This window comes from Anomaloglossus baeobatrachus, chromosome 1, assembly GCF_048569485.1.
Source record: "Anomaloglossus baeobatrachus isolate aAnoBae1 chromosome 1, aAnoBae1.hap1, whole genome shotgun sequence".
In the NCBI taxonomy this organism is placed as follows: domain Eukaryota; kingdom Metazoa; phylum Chordata; class Amphibia; order Anura; family Aromobatidae; genus Anomaloglossus; species Anomaloglossus baeobatrachus.
This window is the reverse complement of record NC_134353.1, coordinates 594,226,372-594,245,672: the sequence shown is the minus strand read 5'-3', so window position 1 is coordinate 594,245,672 and position 19,301 is coordinate 594,226,372. Positions and strand designations below refer to the sequence as shown.

Genomic DNA, 19,301 nt, shown 5'->3' with positions numbered 1-19,301 from the left:
AGCCGCTCCGGTCACCTCCACACAGCAAATGAACACAGCCGCGCGATCAGCTGCTGTCACTGAGGTTACCCGCGGCCACCGCTGGATGCAGCGGTGGCCGCGGGTAACCTCAGTGACAGCAGCTGATCGCACGGCTGTGTTCATTTGCTGTGTGGAGGTGACCGGAGCGGCTGTGTCTGCTGCGGCTCCGGTCACCTCCATGCAGCTGCGGTGGAAGCGACGCTGCATCATCCTGGAGTACGCCGGACAAGGAGGGCTTTTTGGGGCTGATTAAAGTGGTGAACCAGGGTATATGTGTGTGTTTTTATTTCTAATAAAGGATTTTTTCTGGTGTGTGTGTTTATTTACTGTAACTTACAGATTAATCATGGAGGGTGTCTCATAGACGCCTGACATGATTAATCTAGGACTTATTGGCAGCTATGGGCTGCCAATAACTCCTTATTACCCCGATTTGCCAACGCACCAGGGCAAATCGGGAAGAGCCGGGTACAGTCCCAGAACTGTCGCATATAATGTATGCGGCAATTCTGGGCGGCTGTTGGCTGATATTGTTAGGGTGGGGGGCTCCCCATGACGTGGAGCTCCCCATCCTGAGAATACCAGCCTTCAGCCGTATGGCTTTATCTGGCTGGTTTTAAAAATGGGGGGAACCGCACGCCGTTTTTTTTAATTATTTAATTATTTCACTACACAGTATAGACACGCCCACCGGCTGCTGTGATTGGGTGCAGTGTGACACCTGTCACTCAGAGTGGGGGCGTGTCTCTCTGTAACCAATCATAGGCGCTGGTGGGCGGGGAAAGCAGGGAATACGAAATTGTTTAATGGGCGGCCGGCTTTTTCAAAACAGTAAAAGCCGCCGGAGCAGTGAGAAAGCCGTGCAGCGCCGGGGATCGGGGATTGGTGAGTATGAGAGAGGGCTGCTAACTTCAGTTACTCAGGAGATTAGCGGTCACCGGTGAGTCTTCACTGGTGACCGCTAATCAGGGCGCGACACAGACAGAGCCGCAGCATGACCATGAAGTCGGGTGAAGTTCACCCGAGTTCATTCTGACAGTGCGGCTCTGTCTGTGTCTGCTGCCATCTGCCATTCAGCTCTGCTACATGGCTGTCTGTGTCTGCTGTTAGCGGCCATGTAGCAGAGCTGAATGGCAGATGACATAGTAAAAACGCATCCCTACACATTACACACGCTTGTCAAGTCAATAAATAAAAAAAAAAAAAAGGTGCCCAATGCATACGTCACAGAACACATGATCTAAAGGATCGCACATAACATTGATCAATTTAACATAGACTACTAACGCTCGTGTGACAGCAAATGAACGACCTACGTGCAATCTCATAAGATCCCGTATGCAACCTGGGCGTGTCACATCGCAAATGCGATTGTACAACTAATTGCAACGTGTAAAGTGGGCTTAAGGAGGTGGTGACTACACCCCTCATCATTGTGGTGTAATACTAAGGAGAACACTGTACCCCTCATCATTGTGGTGTAATACTAAGGAGGTGACTACACCCCTCATCATTGTGGTGTAATACTAAGGAGGTGGTGACTACACCCCTCATCATTGTGGTGTAATACTAAGGAAGTGGTGACTACACCCCTCATCATTGTGGTGTAATACTAAGGAGAACACTATACCCATCATCATTTTGGTGTAATAGTAAGGAGGTGGTGACTACACCCCTCATCATTGTGGTGTAATACTAAGGAAGTGGTGACTACACCCCTCATCATTGTGTTGTAATACTAAGGAGAACACTGTACTCCTCATCATTGTGGTGTAATACTATGGAGGTGGTGACTACACCCCTCATCATTGTGGTGTAATACTAAGGAGAACACTGTACCCATCATCATTGTGGTGTAATACTAAGGAGAACACTGTACCCCTTATCATTGTGGTGTAATACTAAGGAAGTGACTACACCCCTCATCATTGTGGTGTAATACTAAGGAGGTGACTACACCCCTCATCATTGTGGTGTAATACTAAGGAGGTGGTGACTACACCCCTCATCATTGTGGTGTAATACTAAGGAAGTGGTGACTACACCCCTCATCATTGTGGTGTAATACTAAGGAGAACACTATACCCATCATCATTTTGGTGTAATAGTAAGGAGGTGGTGACTACACCCCTCATCATTGTGGTGTAATACTAAGGAAGTGGTGACTACACCCCTCATCATTGTGGTGTAATACTAAGGAAGTGGTGACTACACCCCTCATCATTGTGTTGTAATACTAAGGAGAACACTGTACTCCTCATCATTGTGGTGTAATACTATGGAGGTGGTGACTACACCCCTCATCATTGTGGTGTAATACTAAGGAGAACACTGTACCCATCATCATTGTGGTGTAATACTAAGGAGAACACTGTACCCCTTATCATTGTGGTGTAATACTAAGGAAGTGACTACACCCCTCATCATTGTGGTGTAATATTAAGGAGGTGACTACACCCCTCATCATTGTGGTGTAATACTAAGGAGGTGGTGACTACATCCCTCATCATTGTGGTGTAATACTAAGGAAGTGGTGACTACACCCCTCATCATTGTGGTGTAATACTAAGGAGAACACTATACCCATCATCATTTTGGTGTAATAGTAAGGAGGTGGTGACTACACCCCTCATCATTGTGGTGTAATACTAAGGAAGTGGTGACTACACCCCTCATCATTGTGGTGTAATACTAAGGAAGTGGTGACTACACCCCTCATCATTGTGTTGTAATACTAAGGAGAACACTGTACTCCTCATCATTGTGGTGTAATACTATGGAGGTGGTGACTACACCCCTCATCATTGTGGTGTAATACTAAGGAGAACACTGTACCCATCATCATTGTGGTGTAATACTAAGGAGAACACTGTACCCCTTATCATTGTGGTGTAATACTAAGGAAGTGACTACACCCCTCATCATTGTGGTGTAATACTAAGGAGGTGACTACACCCCTCATCATTGTGGTGTAATACTAAGGAGGTGGTGACTACACCCCACATTATTGTGGTGTAATACTAAGGAGGTGGTGACTACGCCCCTCGTCATTGTGGTGTAATACTAAGGAGCTGGTGACTACAATAATAATAATAATAATAATAATTTTATTCATTTATATAGCGCTATTAATTCCACAGCGCTTTACATACATTGGCAATACTGTCCCCATTGGGGCTCACAATCTAGAGTCCCTATCTGTATGTTTTTGGAGTGTGGGAGGAAACCGGAGAACCCGGAGGAAACCCACGCAAACACGGGGAGAACATACAAACTCTTTGCAGATGGTGTCCTTGGTGGGATTTGAACCCAGGACCCCAGCGCTGCAAGACTGCAGTGCTAACCACTGAGCCACCGTGCCGCCCCTTATCATTGTGGTGTAATACTAAGGAGGTGACTACACCCCTCATCATTGTGGTGTAATACTAAGGAGGTGGTGACTACACCCCACATTATTGTGGTGTAATACTAAGGAGGTGGTGACTACGCCCCTCGTCATTGTGGTGTAATACTAAGGAGCTGGTGACTACGCCCCTTATCATTGTGGTGTAATACTAAGGAAGTGACTACGCCCCTTATCATTGTGGTGTAATACTAAGGAAGTGACTACACCCCTCATCATCGTGGTGTAATACTAAGGAGGTGGTGACTACACCCCTCATCATTGTGGTGTAATACTAAGGAGAACACTGTACCCCTCATCATTGTGGTGTAATACTAAGGAGGTGACTACACCCCTCATCATTGTGGTGTAATACTAAGGAAGTGGTGACTACACCCCTCATCATTGTGGTGTAATACTAAGGAGAACACTATACCCATCATCATTTTGGTGTAATACTAAGGACGTGGTGACTACACCCCTCATCATTGTGGTGTAATACTAAGGAAGTGGTGACTACACCCCTCATCATTGTGGTGTAATACTAAGGAAGTGGTGACTACACCCCTCATCATTGTGGTGTAATACTAAGGAAGTGGTGACTACACCCCTCATCATTGTGTTGTAATACTAAGGAGGTGGTGACTACACCCCTCATCATTGTGGTGTAATACTAAGGAGGTGGTGACTACACCCCTCATCATTGTGGTGTAATACTAAGGAAGTGGTGACTACACCCCTCATCATTGTGGTGTAATACTAAGGAAGTGGTGACTACACCCCTCATCATTGTGTTGTAATACTAAGGAGGTGGTGACTACACCCCTCATCATTGTGGTGTAATACTAAGGAGGTGGTGACTACACCCCTCATCATTGTGGTGTAATACTAAGGACGTGGTGACTACACCCCTCATCATTGTGGTGTAATACTAAGGAAGTGGTGACTACACCCCTCATCATTGTGGTGTAATACTAAGGAAGTGGTGACTACACCCCTCATCATTGTGGTGTAATACTAAGGAGGTGGTGACTACACCCCTCATCATTGTGTTGTAATACTAAGGAGAACACTGTACTCCTCATCATTGTGGTGTAATACTATGGAGGTGGTGACTACACCCCTCATCATTGTGGTGTAATACTAAGGAGAACACTGTACCCCTTATCATTGTGGTGTAATACTAAGGAAGTGGTGACTACACCCCTCATCATTGTGTTGTAATACTAAGGAGAACACTGTACCCCTTATCATTGTGGTGTAATACTAAGGAAGTGGTGACTACACCCCTCATCATTGTGGTGTAATACTAAGGAGAACACTGTACCCATCATCATTGTGGTGTAATACTAAGGAGAACACTGTAACCCTTATCATTGTGGTGTAATACTAAGGAAGTGACTACACCCCTCATCATTGTGGTGTAATACTAAGGAGGTGACTACACCCCTCATCATTGTGGTGTAATACTAAGGAAGTGGTGACTACGCCCCTCATCATTGTGGTGTAATACTAAGGAGCTGGTGACTATGCCCCTCGTCATTGTGGTGTAATACTAAGAACACTGTACCTCTCATCATCGTGGTGTAATACTAAGGAGGTGGTGACTACACCCCTCATCATTGTGGTGTAATACTAAGGAGAACACTGTACCCCTCATCATTGTGGTGTAATACTAAGGAGGTGACTACACCCCTCATCATTGTGGTGTAATACTAAGGAGAACACTATACCCATCATCATTTTAGTGTAATACTAAGGACGTGGTGACTACACCCCTCATCATTGTGGTGTAATACTAAGGAAGTGGTGACTACACCCCTCATCATTGTGGTGTAATACTAAGGAGGTGGTGACTACACCCCTCATCATTGTGGTGTAATACTAAGGAGAACACTATACCCATCATCATTTTGGTGTAATACTAAGGACGTGGTGACTACACCCCTCATCATTGTGGTGTAATACTAAGGAAGTGGTGACTACACCCCTCATCATTGTGGTGTAATACTAAGGAAGTGGTGACTACACCCCTCATCATTGTGGTGTAATACTAAGGAGAACACTATACCCATCATCATTTTGGTGTAATATTAAGGAGGTGGTGACTACACCCCTCATCATTGTGGTGTAATACTAAGGAAGTGGTGACTACACCCCTCATCATTGTGGTGTAATACTAAGGAAGTGGTGACTACACCCCTCATCATTGTGTTGTAATACTAAGGAGAACACTGTACTCCTCATCATTGTGGTGTAATACTATGGAGGTGGTGACTACACCCCTCATCATTGTGGTGTAATACTAAGGAGAACACTGTACCCATCATCATTGTGGTGTAATAGTAAGGAGAACACTGTACCCCTTATCATTGTGGTGTAATACTAAGGAAGTGACTACACCCCTCATCATTGTGGTGTAATACTAAGGAAGTGGTGACTACACCCCTCATCATCGTGGTGTAATACTAAGGAGCTGTTGACTACGCCCCTCGTCATTGTGGTGTAATACTAAGAACACTGTACCTCTCATCATCGTGGTGTAATACTAAGGAGGTGGTGACTACACCCCTCATCATTGTGGTGTAATACTAAGGAGAACACTGTACCCCTCATCATTGTGGTGTAATACTAAGGAGGTGACTACACCCCTCATCATTGTGGTGTAATACTAAGGAAGTGGTGACTACACCCCTCATCATTGTGGTGTAATACTAAGGAGAACACTGTACTCCTCATCATTGTGGTGTAATACTAAGGAAGTGGTGACTACACCCCTCATCATTGTGGTGTAATACTAAGGAAGTGGTGACTACACCCCTCATCATTGTGGTGTAATACTAAGGAAGTGGTGACTACACCCCTCATCATTGTGGTGTAATACTAAGGAGGTGGTGACTACACCCCTCATCATTGTGTTGTAATACTAAGGAGAACACTGTACTCCTCATCATTGTGGTGTAATACTATGGAGGTGGTGACTACACCCCTCATCATTGTGGTGTAATACTAAGGAGAACACTGTACCCCTTATCATTGTGGTGTAATACTAAGGAAGTGGTGACTACACCCCTCATCATTGTGTTGTAATACTAAGGAGAACACTGTACCCCTTATCATTGTGGTGTAATCCTAAGGAAGTGGTGACTACACCCCTCATCATTGTGGTGTAATACTAAGGAGAACACTGTACCCATCATCATTGTGGTGTAATACTAAGGAGAACACTGTAACCCTTATCATTGTGGTGTAATACTAAGGAAGTGACTACACCCCTCATCATTGTGGTGTAATACTAAGGAGGTGACTACACCCCTCATCATTGTGGTGTAATACTAAGGAAGTGGTGACTACGCCCCTCATCATTGTGGTGTAATACTAAGGAGCTGGTGACTATGCCCCTCGTCATTGTGGTGTAATACTAAGAACACTGTACCTCTCATCATCGTGGTGTAATACTAAGGAGGTGGTGACTACACCCCTCATCATTGTGGTGTAATACTAAGGAGAACACTGTACCCCTCATCATTGTGGTGTAATACTAAGGAGGTGACTACACCCCTCATCATTGTGGTGTAATACTAAGGAGAACACTATACCCATCATCATTTTGGTGTAATACTAAGGACGTGGTGACTACACCCCTCATCATTGTGGTGTAATACTAAGGAAGTGGTGACTACACCCCTCATCATTGTGGTGTAATACTAAGGAAGTGGTGACTACACCCCTCATCATTGTGGTGTAATACTAAGGAGAACACTATACCCATCATCATTTTGGTGTAATATTAAGGAGGTGGTGACTACACCCCTCATCATTGTGGTGTAATACTAAGGAAGTGGTGACTACACCCCTCATCATTGTGTTGTAATACTAAGGAGAACACTGTACTCCTCATCATTGTGGTGTAATACTATGGAGGTGGTGACTACACCCCTCATCATTGTGGTGTAATACTAAGGAGAACACTGTACCCATCATCATTGTGGTGTAATACTAAGGAGAACACTGTACCCCTTATCATTGTGGTGTAATACTAAGGAAGTGACTACACCCCTCATCATTGTGGTGTAATACTAAGGAAGTGGTGACTACACCCCTCATCATCGTGGTGTAATACTAAGGAGCTGTTGACTACGCCCCTCGTCATTGTGGTGTAATACTAAGAACACTGTACCTCTCATCATCGTGGTGTAATACTAAGGAGGTGGTGACTACACCCCTCATCATTGTGGTGTAATACTAAGGAAGTGGTGACTACACCCCTCATCATTGTGGTGTAATACTAAGGAGAACACTGTACTCCTCATCATTGTGGTGTAATACTAAGGAAGTGGTGACTACACCCCTCATCATTGTGGTGTAATACTAAGGAAGTGGTGACTACACCCCTCATCATTGTGGTGTAATACTAAGGAAGTGGTGACTACACCCCTCATCATTGTGGTGTAATACTAAGGAAGTGGTGACTACACCCCTCATCATTGTGGTGTAATACTAAGGAGAACACTGTACTCCTCATCATTGTGGTGTAATACTAAGGAGGTGGTGACTACACCCCTCATCATTGTGGTGTAATACTAAGGAGGTGGTGACTACACCCCTCGTCATTGTGGTGTAATACTAAGGAGAACACTGTACTCCTCATCATTGTGGTGTAATACTAAGGAGGTGGTGACTACACCCCTCATCATTGTGGTGTAATACTAAGGAAGTGGTGACTACACCCCTCATCATTGTGGTGTAATACTAAGGAGAACACTGTACTCCTCATCATTGTGGTGTAATACTAAGGAGGTGGTGACTACACCCCTCATCATTGTGATGTAATACTAAGGAGGTGGTGACTACACCCCTCATCATTGTGGTGTAATACTAAGGAAGTGGTGACTACACCCCTCATCATTGTGGTGTAATACTAAGGAGGTGGTGACTACACCCCTCATCATTGTGATGTAATACTAAGGAGGTGGTGACTACACCCCTCATCATTGTGGTGTAATACTAAGGAAGTGGTGACTACACCCCTCATCATTGTGGTGTAATACTAAGGAGAACACTGCACCCCTCATCATTGTGGTTTAATACCAAGGAGAACACTGCACCCCCTCTTGTCATTGTGGTTCAATTTTAGAAACATCTACACCCTTCTTATCCTTGTGGTGTCATACTAAGAAGATGTGGTGTAATACTAAGGAGGTGGTGAGTACACCCCTCATCATTGGAGTTTAATGTTAAAGAGGCCACTGCATCCCTATTTGTCTGTATGATAGAACATTATTCCTGGAAGGGGTGCCTGAGGACGCGGTAGTCGTTGTCAGGTGTAGTCCTCAGTAGCGCGATCTGGCACTTTTACATACATTAGGGTTGCGGTCTGTCGCATACCAATCAGGCTGCACACCATTGTACTAGATAACAGCACTTCTTTACTTGGCATCAACTTGTTAACAAGCATTTACATGGTATGTTACACTTCAGGGTATTCCTTCACATCCTCCTAGACGGCTGCACTCACTGAACTCTACAGTAGCCCAATCCTTCAGTTTTAGAATCGTGAAACCCTCTGGGATATTGTTTCTACCCCTGCGGCAGCTACACGTTCATCATCTCTCTGCAGAGACCGGTCTCCCAACTGCCTCTCTCCATGAGCCTCCATCTGCCCTAGCTGTTACCAGGGCAACAGCTCATTCTGCAGCAGTACTACCTAGTCTTTCCTATCAGAAAGCTTTGTCTATCCTCTCACTAGCCCTTACTATAGAAGCTAATTCTATTGTCAGGTTTGAATGCCCTGAACTACTTTAACAGTCAGGGCTACGTATACAAGAACCCTAGATAGCAATACTTTACCAACTATTTCACTAATATGACTTTCACTGCTGCTACTACTACTACTACTACTACTACTGCTACTGCTGCTGCTGCTGCTGCTGCTGCTGCTACTGCTACTACTACTACTACTACTACTACTACTACTACTACTACTACTACTACTACTACTACTACTACTTCTTTCCCTGGGTATAATTCTTCCAATGTTGCAAATGTCCATTCCACCTCCGCTGTTACTTTGGGTTGCCCATTGTTCCTCCTCCCTCCTTGTGAGCACTAGCACCTGAACAGCAGAGTCCACACAACAGGGTCTTGCCTTGCAGTCCAGCAGAGGGATGCGCAGTGTGTATAAACAAAACTTGGATTGGGGGAAATCAAAGCAAACACTAACTTTGGCCGCATTTGACCAACTTCAGGGATTGTCCACTGAGCATGGTCTCTTGACCCGCTTCCTCAGGAATGTGGAACAGTCCTTGGTTTTCTTACTGGGTGCAACTAGCACAACAGGGAGTGCTGCAGTGTAAATCCTTTCTGCCACTACATGGTTCTCCTCCTGGTGGTCATCTTTTCCAGGACACCAGGCCAGGACCTCTGTGGATCGGGGACCCAAGCCCCTCTTTCTCAAACTTTACCTTGTGTCACTCCATCTCACTATCTTCCTGCACCGAAAATGGCGGCGGCCTGCTCTTCTGTGGGATCAGCTTCTTCACTCCACTCCCAGGGTGGGGTCTCCTCTGCCCTTTTCTTCATCACCACCACCCATTCTCCTTCAGATTATTGTGGCAGGCAGGACCTTATCCTTTGTCATACCCATGAGAGGTGACCATTGTTCACTAGAGGGCGTCTTTGTTCCAAGGTCTGATGTGTACCATCCAGGACCGGAAGCTACTTTCACATTGCCTTTTGCCTTACGTTCAGTGGTCCCGTCGGCGCATCCTTCCAAGCCGCCCCTCCCCCACCCTGCAATGCGTGTTTCGGACGCATGCGCCTACAGGGCCATTGACTGTAATGGAGCACACTACATTAGCGTGTGCTCTGTTTTGTACCATTTTCGTGCATATACGTTTTCTGCAGGCAGCACCCGAACGTAGTCGACTACGTTCGGGTGTCCGTCTGTAGCAAACGTATATATGTGCAACTGCCACTCTTCATGAGCCTCCGACTGCCCCAGCAATTACCAGGGCAATAGCTCGTTCTGCATGGCGACATAAGTTCCCCAGCAGCTCTACCTAGCCTTCCCTATCAGAAAGCTTACCCCATCCTCTCACTAGCCCCTACTATAGCAGCTAATACTATTCTCAGGTATTAATGCCCCTGGACTACTTTTACAGTCAGGGCTACCTATACAAGAACCCTACATAGCAATACCTTACCAACTATTTCACTTACTAGCATGACTAACACTGCTACATCAGCCTGCCATCTTATACCTTATCGCTATGTAGGCATATTTTCATACAACATTACATAACAACAATATGGTCAACATCTCCGAAGGAAGGGGCTCGAAAACCCTCTTACACGCCCACAATGGTAAGATGGCTCTTATTCGTGGGATAGGGGATAACTTGGACTCCTAGTGATCCATAGAATATAGCTGTGCTGAGCCCTGTCTTGAGTAGGGTGGATGTGCAGGCTTGTCTCTGGCTCTATTCATTGTCTATTGGACTGCTGAAAACAGTGGGGTGCACAGCAGTCTCCGCTTCATTCGCTGTATTGCGCAGCTCTAGATTTGGCCTCCCACTTATACAGTTTTAGCTCATCTTAACAACATGTCATTGATTTCTATCCAGGGAAGTCTTGAATTGACAGAACGCCAACTTATTCCATTTTCAAGAATGTTTTTTTGTAATTGAATTTGGTGCTTTGTGTAAATCTCAAACTGCAATTAATGTTAAACTCTAAATATTCGCCTTAGGGTCACAAGAAGACCACCCCTGCTTCCACATTTGACATGGACAAGTTGAAGTCCACAATAAAACAGTTTGTACGCGACTGGAGCGAAGAAGGAAAATCGGAGCGAGAAGCCTGTTATCAGCCCATCATCAATGAGATCCTGAAGTTTTTCCCGAAAGATAAATGGTAAGTGTCTTCTCCTGATCATGCAGCCTAGGAGTGTACTTGGACTAGATCTGGAGGCTTTTTCGTGTTGGCCTCTCTATTACACTTCTCAGCTGGCAGCAGTGTGACCTTGCTTCTTCTGATGTCATTGTCAGCCCAATCCTGTACACACCACCGTGCTCCCAAATGTAGGAGCACAGATTCAGCATTCATTTAGGTCATGGTGAACTCACTGACGTCTCTAATATCATAGAGTCACTGTGCAATGGGAGGTCCTGACCTAGCCTTAAAGTAATCTAAAAGGAAATGTGCCCACGGGGACAGTGTGCTGCGGTTATATCCGCAGGACATTCCGCAGGAGCTCCCAGAAATCCGCAGCACAACTTTGTCTGTTTTGTGCTGCGGTTTATTTGCGGAATGTCCTGCGGATATGCTGCGGCCATTCTGCATTGAGGATACAGTATCATGGCTAAAGCACTGCATTCTCAATGCAGAACAAGTGCTGCAGTGATCGGGGAGTTCATACTTACCTCCATCACACTGCACTTCACTCCGGCGTCTGTCAGCGTCTCTACACTGTGCAGGAGAAGGTGGGTGGGCCTGAACTAGCTCCGGCTGTCACATGACCGGAGCTCGTGCAGGCCCCGCCCACCTCCTCCTTCCTGCTCATGGATCCACCACGCTCCAGCCTCCTGTGCACCGAGGGAAAGTGACCGGGTGTCTGCATTCAAGGCAGGTAAGTATGGGACCATCCGCAGGTAAATCCGCAGGAATAATTGACATGCAGTTATGTGCAGCTGCGGTTTATCCGCAACATATTCCGCAGTCGCACATTCCGCAACGTGGACACACACTCCACATGTCCCATAGGATAACATGGGGAGTGTCTGTACATGCTAAAACCTGCGGATTTATCTGGAAAATCCAGATAAAGCCGCAGCTTTTCCGCGGCAAAATCCGCAGAAGCAAGCTCCCATGGGCACATGGCCTTATTAGAGATCAGTATATGGGAACACCAAAGGAGTGTATAGGTATTCCTACTAACCTCGGCCCCATAGTAAGAGAATAGGAAAATAAAAAAGTAATCATTGTAAGCAAAATAGGAAAGAATCCCCCTGTATCAGTCAAACCGCTCCAAACATTTATTACAGAAATATTTTTTTATTGTTATTAGCTGGGCGAGCGAGTGTTGATGAATTGAATCCCCAGCCCTGCATGGCTGAATTCATTTTTTTCAAACTCCTAGCACACAGTGTTAGTGCGACTGCACTGTCATCCCTCTCTCCTGTTTACAGCGACTGCTCACTGCACACAGTATCACAACAGTAGCAAGCAACCGCTGCAGATTGGAGAGAGGATTAGAACGTGCCTGTACAGACACTGTGTGTGCATGTGTGATCGCTGGGTTCCTGCAGTGTCTGTGTGTGTGTGCACGGACAGGGATTCAGTTCAGGCAGTGTTTACTCTGGAGAAGTGAGCAATGTGAATCAGCTTAAGGGCTTTTTTTCACTTGCGTACTACTCCTGATGCGAGAGCATCGGAAGCGATATGCTAATGACCTTCTGCTGCGTGCATCAGCCAAGGGTTATGCGACTGTGTTGTGATCTTGTGATCATATCACAGCCTCGAAGAAGAGGGAGGGAGCACTTTCTCCCATCTCCGCCGCTGTCTGTCTCTGCGTATATCGTACTGCAGTCACATAACATACAAGTGCAGTGCGATGTTTCACACGCTCCCATAGGATTGTATGGAGGTGCATGAGCCGAGACTCGCTGCAAAACGCAGCATGCTGCGATTGCACTGAGAGCACGAATCGTGAAGAAGAAAAGTAAGCAAGAGGACACTGCCTCATTGATTAACACTGGTGCGAGTACAATCCGATGTTTGATCAGATCGCACTCTCACATGAAAATCACAGGTGGAAAAGAGAGTTAAGGGGAAGAGTGTAGCTGGCTGGTTGAGGGGGCGGAATGGGGCGCTGAGCTCCATGCCACATAAAGGGGGCACTGAGAAGCCCTCATTTGCATATGAAATGCAACAAAAAATTAAAATCTGACTGCAAGTCATGAGTTTTATACAAGCAGTGTCTCCTAATAGGACTATGGAACGGGTTGGCCAAGATATGTGCACTATACCTGCTGATCGTGCACATATTTGAGTAGGGGTGAGGGCTCTGGATGGCACCTGATAACCCCTTTTAATCTGTTTGTGTGTTTAAGTTACCCAACCAAAATCTGTTCCCGTTGACCCCTTCCACCCTCTAGGCTCTGCTGAGCATGCACGTTCTTAAAAGGGTTAGAGCAGTGAGTTGCTGCCAGACTCATCTGGTAGCATCTTATTTCCCAGAAAAACAAAGGAAGGATGGGGCATATTGAAATCCAACATCCCAACTCTTCTTTCTATTGATAGCTGATGTGTCACAGTCTTTCCTCTATTGCAGAGTTTTGTGATGGGTTTTGGGTCAGAGTCTCACTCTATCTTGTGGGACTTGGTTGGGGGCCCAGGCCTCCCTACCTTCAAGGGTACCTCCGGGTGTTAGGGTGAGCGCAGTATCCTTGAAGGTAGGGAGGCCTGGGCCCCCAACCAAGGCCCTATCTCCTGTCCTTGTCCCTGATGGTAAGACCCCCCCCTCTACAACCCACCATTCTGGGGGAAGGGACAAGAACCAGGGAATACAGGGGAACCTATACTGGCCCTAAGGCCAGGTTCCCTGGTTACCCGTGACATGTCAGAAGAAATGGAACACCCTATAACATGAGAAATAATCAGACAGTCCTAACGTTGCCACTTTTTAAAGGGGATGCTCAGGCATCTGATACTGATGAGCAATTTTTAGGGACCAGGAGCTGATGCGCAGTGCTCACAGCAGTCCCTAAATATGGACCGGAGCACTTCTTTTCATTTCCATTCAGCCGAAACAGATAATGGCTGATGAGAGCTCATCAATGAGTTGCACTTATAACTCTAAAGGGTTTGCAACATATGTGTTTTAACTTATTGTTGGCTAAACATGAAAATCAATATATTTTACGTAGCACAATTCTCTTCCACGCTTAATAATACTCCTTGGCTGTATATTGTATTACATTGATGAAATGTTAGCCCTTCCTCCATTGTGGTTTTTTTTGTTTTGTTTGTTTTTTCTATTTTTTTCTTATGTTTCCTGTTTTGCAGTGATCCTTCCCAAATTAATGTATTAATACCCGGAGCTGGACTTGGAAGATTGGCTTGGGAAATCGCAATGCATGGGTATTCTTGCCAAGGAAATGAATGGAGCTTTTTTATGCTTTTCTCTTCGAATTTTGTTCTTAACAGGTATGTTCGCTGTTAGTATTTTTAGGCTGCTGTGCTTGGATTTAGTATAGTCTGGCTCTAAAGTTCTTAATCAAAACTCTGCAAATATTGGGCAAGGCTTGATCTTGCATCTACTGAAAAACCTTCTGAGTCTTTTGAGAAAATTATTTGTGTTCTTGATGAGGCTTTTTTCGCCTAATTTTAGGACACATGGAAAGACCTGTCAATTAAAGTGACCTGATGGGGTGGCAATTTGGAAGACGCTTAGTGAACACTTCTCCCAAAGATCAACGCATAACATTAGTCATGAGCCAGTGTTTAAAGGGATTTTCCAGGGTTCAAAATAACATTGCCACAGCCTGTATAGTTTTAAAATCACTGAGAAAGCCAATATACGACTACTATGGCCAGTGATTGGCCGTCATGTACTGTAGATTTTATGTCAACCCTGCGGCTATGTCAACAAAGACTGAAGCAGCAGGTTGTAAGTAATGAGGACTTAAGGCCCAGTCACACTAAACAACTTACCAGCGATCCCAACAACGATATAACCTGATAGGGATCGCTGGTAAGTTGCTAGGAGGTCGCTGGTGAGATGTCACACTAAGCGACGCTCCAGCGATCCCACCAGCAACCTGACCTGGCAGGGATCGCTGGGGCGTCGCTACACGGGTTGCTGGTGAGCTGTCACACAGGCAGATCCCACAAACAACCAGTGACCAGCCAACAGCCAGCAGCGACGCGTGGAAGCGATGCTGCGCTTGGTAACTAAGTTAAATATCGGGTAACCAACCCGATATTTACCTTGGTTACCAGCGCACACCGCTTAGCGCTGACTCCCTGCACACCTAGCCACAGTACACATCGGGTTAATTACCCGATGTGTACTCTGCTACGTGTGCAGGGAGCCGGCTTCTGCGGATGCTGGTAACCATAGTAAACATCGGGTAACCAAGAAGCCCTTACCTTGGTTACCTGATATTTACCTTCGTTACCAGCGTCCACCGCTCTCGGCTGTCAGTGCCGGCTCCTGTTCTCTGCACTCCTAGCCACAGTACACATCGGGTTAATTACCCTATGTGTACTCCAGCTATGTGTGCAGAGAGCAGGAGCCGGCACTGACAGCTGAGGGCGGCAGACGCTGGTAACGAAGGTAAATATCAGGTAACCAAGGTAAGGGCTTCTTGGTTACCCGATATTTACCGTGGTTACCAGCGTCCGCAGAAGTCGGCTCCCTGCTCACTGCACATTTAGTTGTTGCTGTCTCGCTGTCACACATAGCGATCTGTGCTTCACAGCGGGAGAGCAACAACTAAAAAATGGCCCAGGACATTCAGCAACAACCAGCGACCTCACAGCAGGGACCAGGTTGTTGCTGGATGTCACACACAAGAACATCACTAGCAAGAACGCTGCTACGTCACAAAAGTTGTTCCTTAGCAGCGATGTTGCTAGCGATGTTGCTTAGTGTGATGTGGCCTTTAATCTTCAAACATATCAAGCATTTGGACACTTTCACAGACACACAATACAAAGATTGATTAAACTTCTCCCTTTATCTGGTATCAGGTATGATTTTCATATTGCCCACACCTGTTACTTGCCATAGATAAGTTTGAATGAACGTCACATGCTTAAAATAATGTTTACTCAAAATATTGGAAAGGTGGCAACAATTTTTTCTTGCCTATTTTTGGAGTTTTGAGTGAAATCTTGTCCAATTTGCCTTTTTTCAGTTTTTTTGGGGTTTTTTTTGTGTTGTTCCAATGCACACAAAGGAAATAAACATGTATAAAACAAAACATGCAATTGCAATAATTTTCTGGGAAAAATACTTCATCTTCTGGAACAATTTCAAGGGTGCTCACACTTTTGGCCATGACTAAATACACACAGATGAGGCTTGTATAGAACACAGGTACGTGTAGTGCCCAGTGTCTGGCTTAGGCCTCTTTCACACATCAGTTTTTTGCATCGGTCACAATCCATTATGTGACTGATGTGACGCATATGTCGCAGATTGTGGTAAAACTGATGTGACGGATCCTATGAAAAAAAGGATCCGTCGTACCATTTTTTTCCTGACCCGCAGTGATTTTAGAAGACTTCTGGGCATGCTCGGTTATAAAAAATGGAATCCGTTGACTGATCCGTCATTTGACAGATGATGACGGATCATGCACCCATAGGCTTCCATTACAACAAACGACGGATCCGTCGCGGTCCGTTTTTTTTTGACGCACACAAACATTACTATGGACTTTGTCTCCGTCACATTTGTCGACGGATCTGTCATACGACGGATGTAATGTGAGGCCATCCGTCGCTAAAACAAGTCAATAGGAAAAAAACGGATCCAGAACTGGATCCGTTTGTTTCACATTTCGACGGCTTGTGACTGATGTCTGAAAGGGGCCTTACAGCCAATTAATGACCAGCTTCTGCTCCTCAGTACTCCATTTGTCCTCTCTGATGAAATACTAAAGGCTGCAGCCAGTCAGTGGCTACTGATTGCCTGCAGCCCTCACATGACATTACATTGTTATGCGATCACTGGTCCTGTCATATCAGCTGTAATGGTGTCGATGTGGGTGGTTAACATAAGGTTTTTTAAGTTTCACTCTGGCATATTGAAGGGGTTGTTAAGTAGTGGACAACCCCATTAACATGCAAGCCCTACTCCATAATGTGAGAAGTCCCTTGACCCGTTTTTATCCTAGATCTATTTTTGTAAATGGTTTTCTATGAGTTGTTTTCCTTTTGATATGTTACAGATGTTCCCAGATTAATGCTTTTAAACTTTATCCTTGGATCCATCAGTTTAGCAACAACGTGAAAGCAATAGATCAAGTAAGGCCCGTGTACTTTCCCGATGTCAATCCTCACGAACTTCCAAGCAATCCAAATTTTTCCATGACTGCAGGAGACTTCCAGGAAATTTATTCAGACAACAGTGAGTATATATACGTTTTCCCGTAAATAATTTAGTCCCCAGAATGTCACCAACCCCAAATCTGCGTAACTAAAATTGCGCTGATTTCAGGAACTGTAGATGAAAGTGTAACGGATGTTTGTATCGGTTCTGTTGGCTTTGAAGACTCAATAGGATCCTTGTCGTCTTCTTCCACTGGATACAAATCTGTCCTGCCATGTGATGGCCACAGAAAAGTGTACCATGCCAAATACCATGAAAAAAAATAGCGGAAATAATAAACGTATACAAACCATCCATAATATAACATGAGCAATATGCGCACAAACCATCCCTTGCCTTTACAAAAATAAACGGTGTATTGAATATTAAACTAGTACAATTATGAGAAGCAGTTGGGAATGGTTATATAATGTAATGCTGTATATAGGATCGCCTGCACCAGTGGATATGAGCTTCACTTGCTTTCTGAACATTGGCTATAAACATAAATGATGGTCAATGTGGTTTATTCTAGAGCTGCATTCACATGATATTAGGTATTGCTAATATTGCATATCTTCTTTGCCTTTGGCATACTGGACAGCTGATATCAAAAGAGCTGTGTGCCAAGTGTGCATGAGGATTTCATCCTGGTTAAAGTATTCCTACACGTTCACATTCTGATCGCTGCGGTTTGTTGTGTGTGCCCCCTGTATGATGCAGGCTCCGCTCCTGGTCCAGCCCTGTACACGTGCACCCACATTTACTTTTATATAAAGTGAGTATGGAAAGTAGTCAGACTCCTTTAAATTTTTCACTCTGTTTTCATTTAAGCCATTTGGAAAATTCAAAAAGGTTTATTTTTTTTCTCATTAATGTACACTCTGCACCCCATCTTGACAGAAAAAAACAAATGTAGAAATTTTTGCAAATTTATTAAAGAAGAAAAACTGAAATATCACATGGTCATAAGTATTCAGACCCTTTGCTCAGACACTCATATTTAAGTCACGTGCTGTCCATCTCCTTGTGATCCTCCTTGAGATGGTTCTACTCCTTCCTTGGAGTCCAGCTGTGTATAATTAAACTGATACGACTTGATTTGTAAAGGCACACACCTATATAAGACCTCCACAGCTCACAGTGCATGTCACACCATATGAGAATCATGAGGTCAAAGGAACTGCCCAAGGAGCTCCGAGACAGAATTGTAGCAAGGCACAAATCTGGCCAAGGTTACAAAATAATTTCTGCAGTACTCATGGTTCCTAAGAGCACAATGTCCTCCATAATCCTTAAATGGAAGAAGCTTGGTACCACTAGAACTCTTCCTAGACCTGGCCGTCCAGCCAAACTGAGCAATCGTGGGAGAAGAGCCTTGGTGAGAGATGTAAAGAAGAACCCCAAGATCACTGTGGCTGAGCTGCAGAGATGCAGTAGGGAGATGGGAGAAAGTTCCACAAAGTCAACTATCACTGCAGCCCTGAACCATTCGGGCCTTTATGGCAGAGTGGCCCAATAGAAGCCTCTACTCAGTACATGACATATGAAAGCCTGCATAAAGTTTGCAAAAGAACACATGAAGGACTCCCAGACTATGAAAAATAAGATTCTCTGGTCTGATGAGACAAAGATAGAACTTTTTGGTGACTCTAAGCGGTATGTGGGGAGAAAACCGACACTGCTCATCACTTGCCCAATACAATCCCAACAGTGAAACATGGTGGTGGCAGCATCATGCTATGGGGGTGTTTTTTAGCTGCAGGGACACGACGACTGGTTGCAATTGTAGGAAAG

The 19,301-nt window shown here is 45.1% G+C and overlaps 1 protein-coding gene across 2 annotated transcripts in view; it reads left to right on the top strand.

The window, feature by feature from the left end:
* CARNMT1 (carnosine N-methyltransferase 1) overlaps nucleotides 1–19,301 on the top strand; it is a 63,110-nt gene that overhangs the window by 22,285 nt on the left and 21,524 nt on the right. For both annotated transcript variants that reach the window (XM_075340203.1, XM_075340194.1), the window contains exons 3-5: nucleotides 11,154–11,317; nucleotides 14,471–14,611; nucleotides 17,365–17,543. In XM_075340203.1, coding sequence (XP_075196318.1) covers nucleotides 11,154–11,317; nucleotides 14,471–14,611; nucleotides 17,365–17,543 — 484 coding nt within the window. The remainder of the gene's footprint in view (nucleotides 1–11,153; nucleotides 11,318–14,470; nucleotides 14,612–17,364; nucleotides 17,544–19,301) is intronic.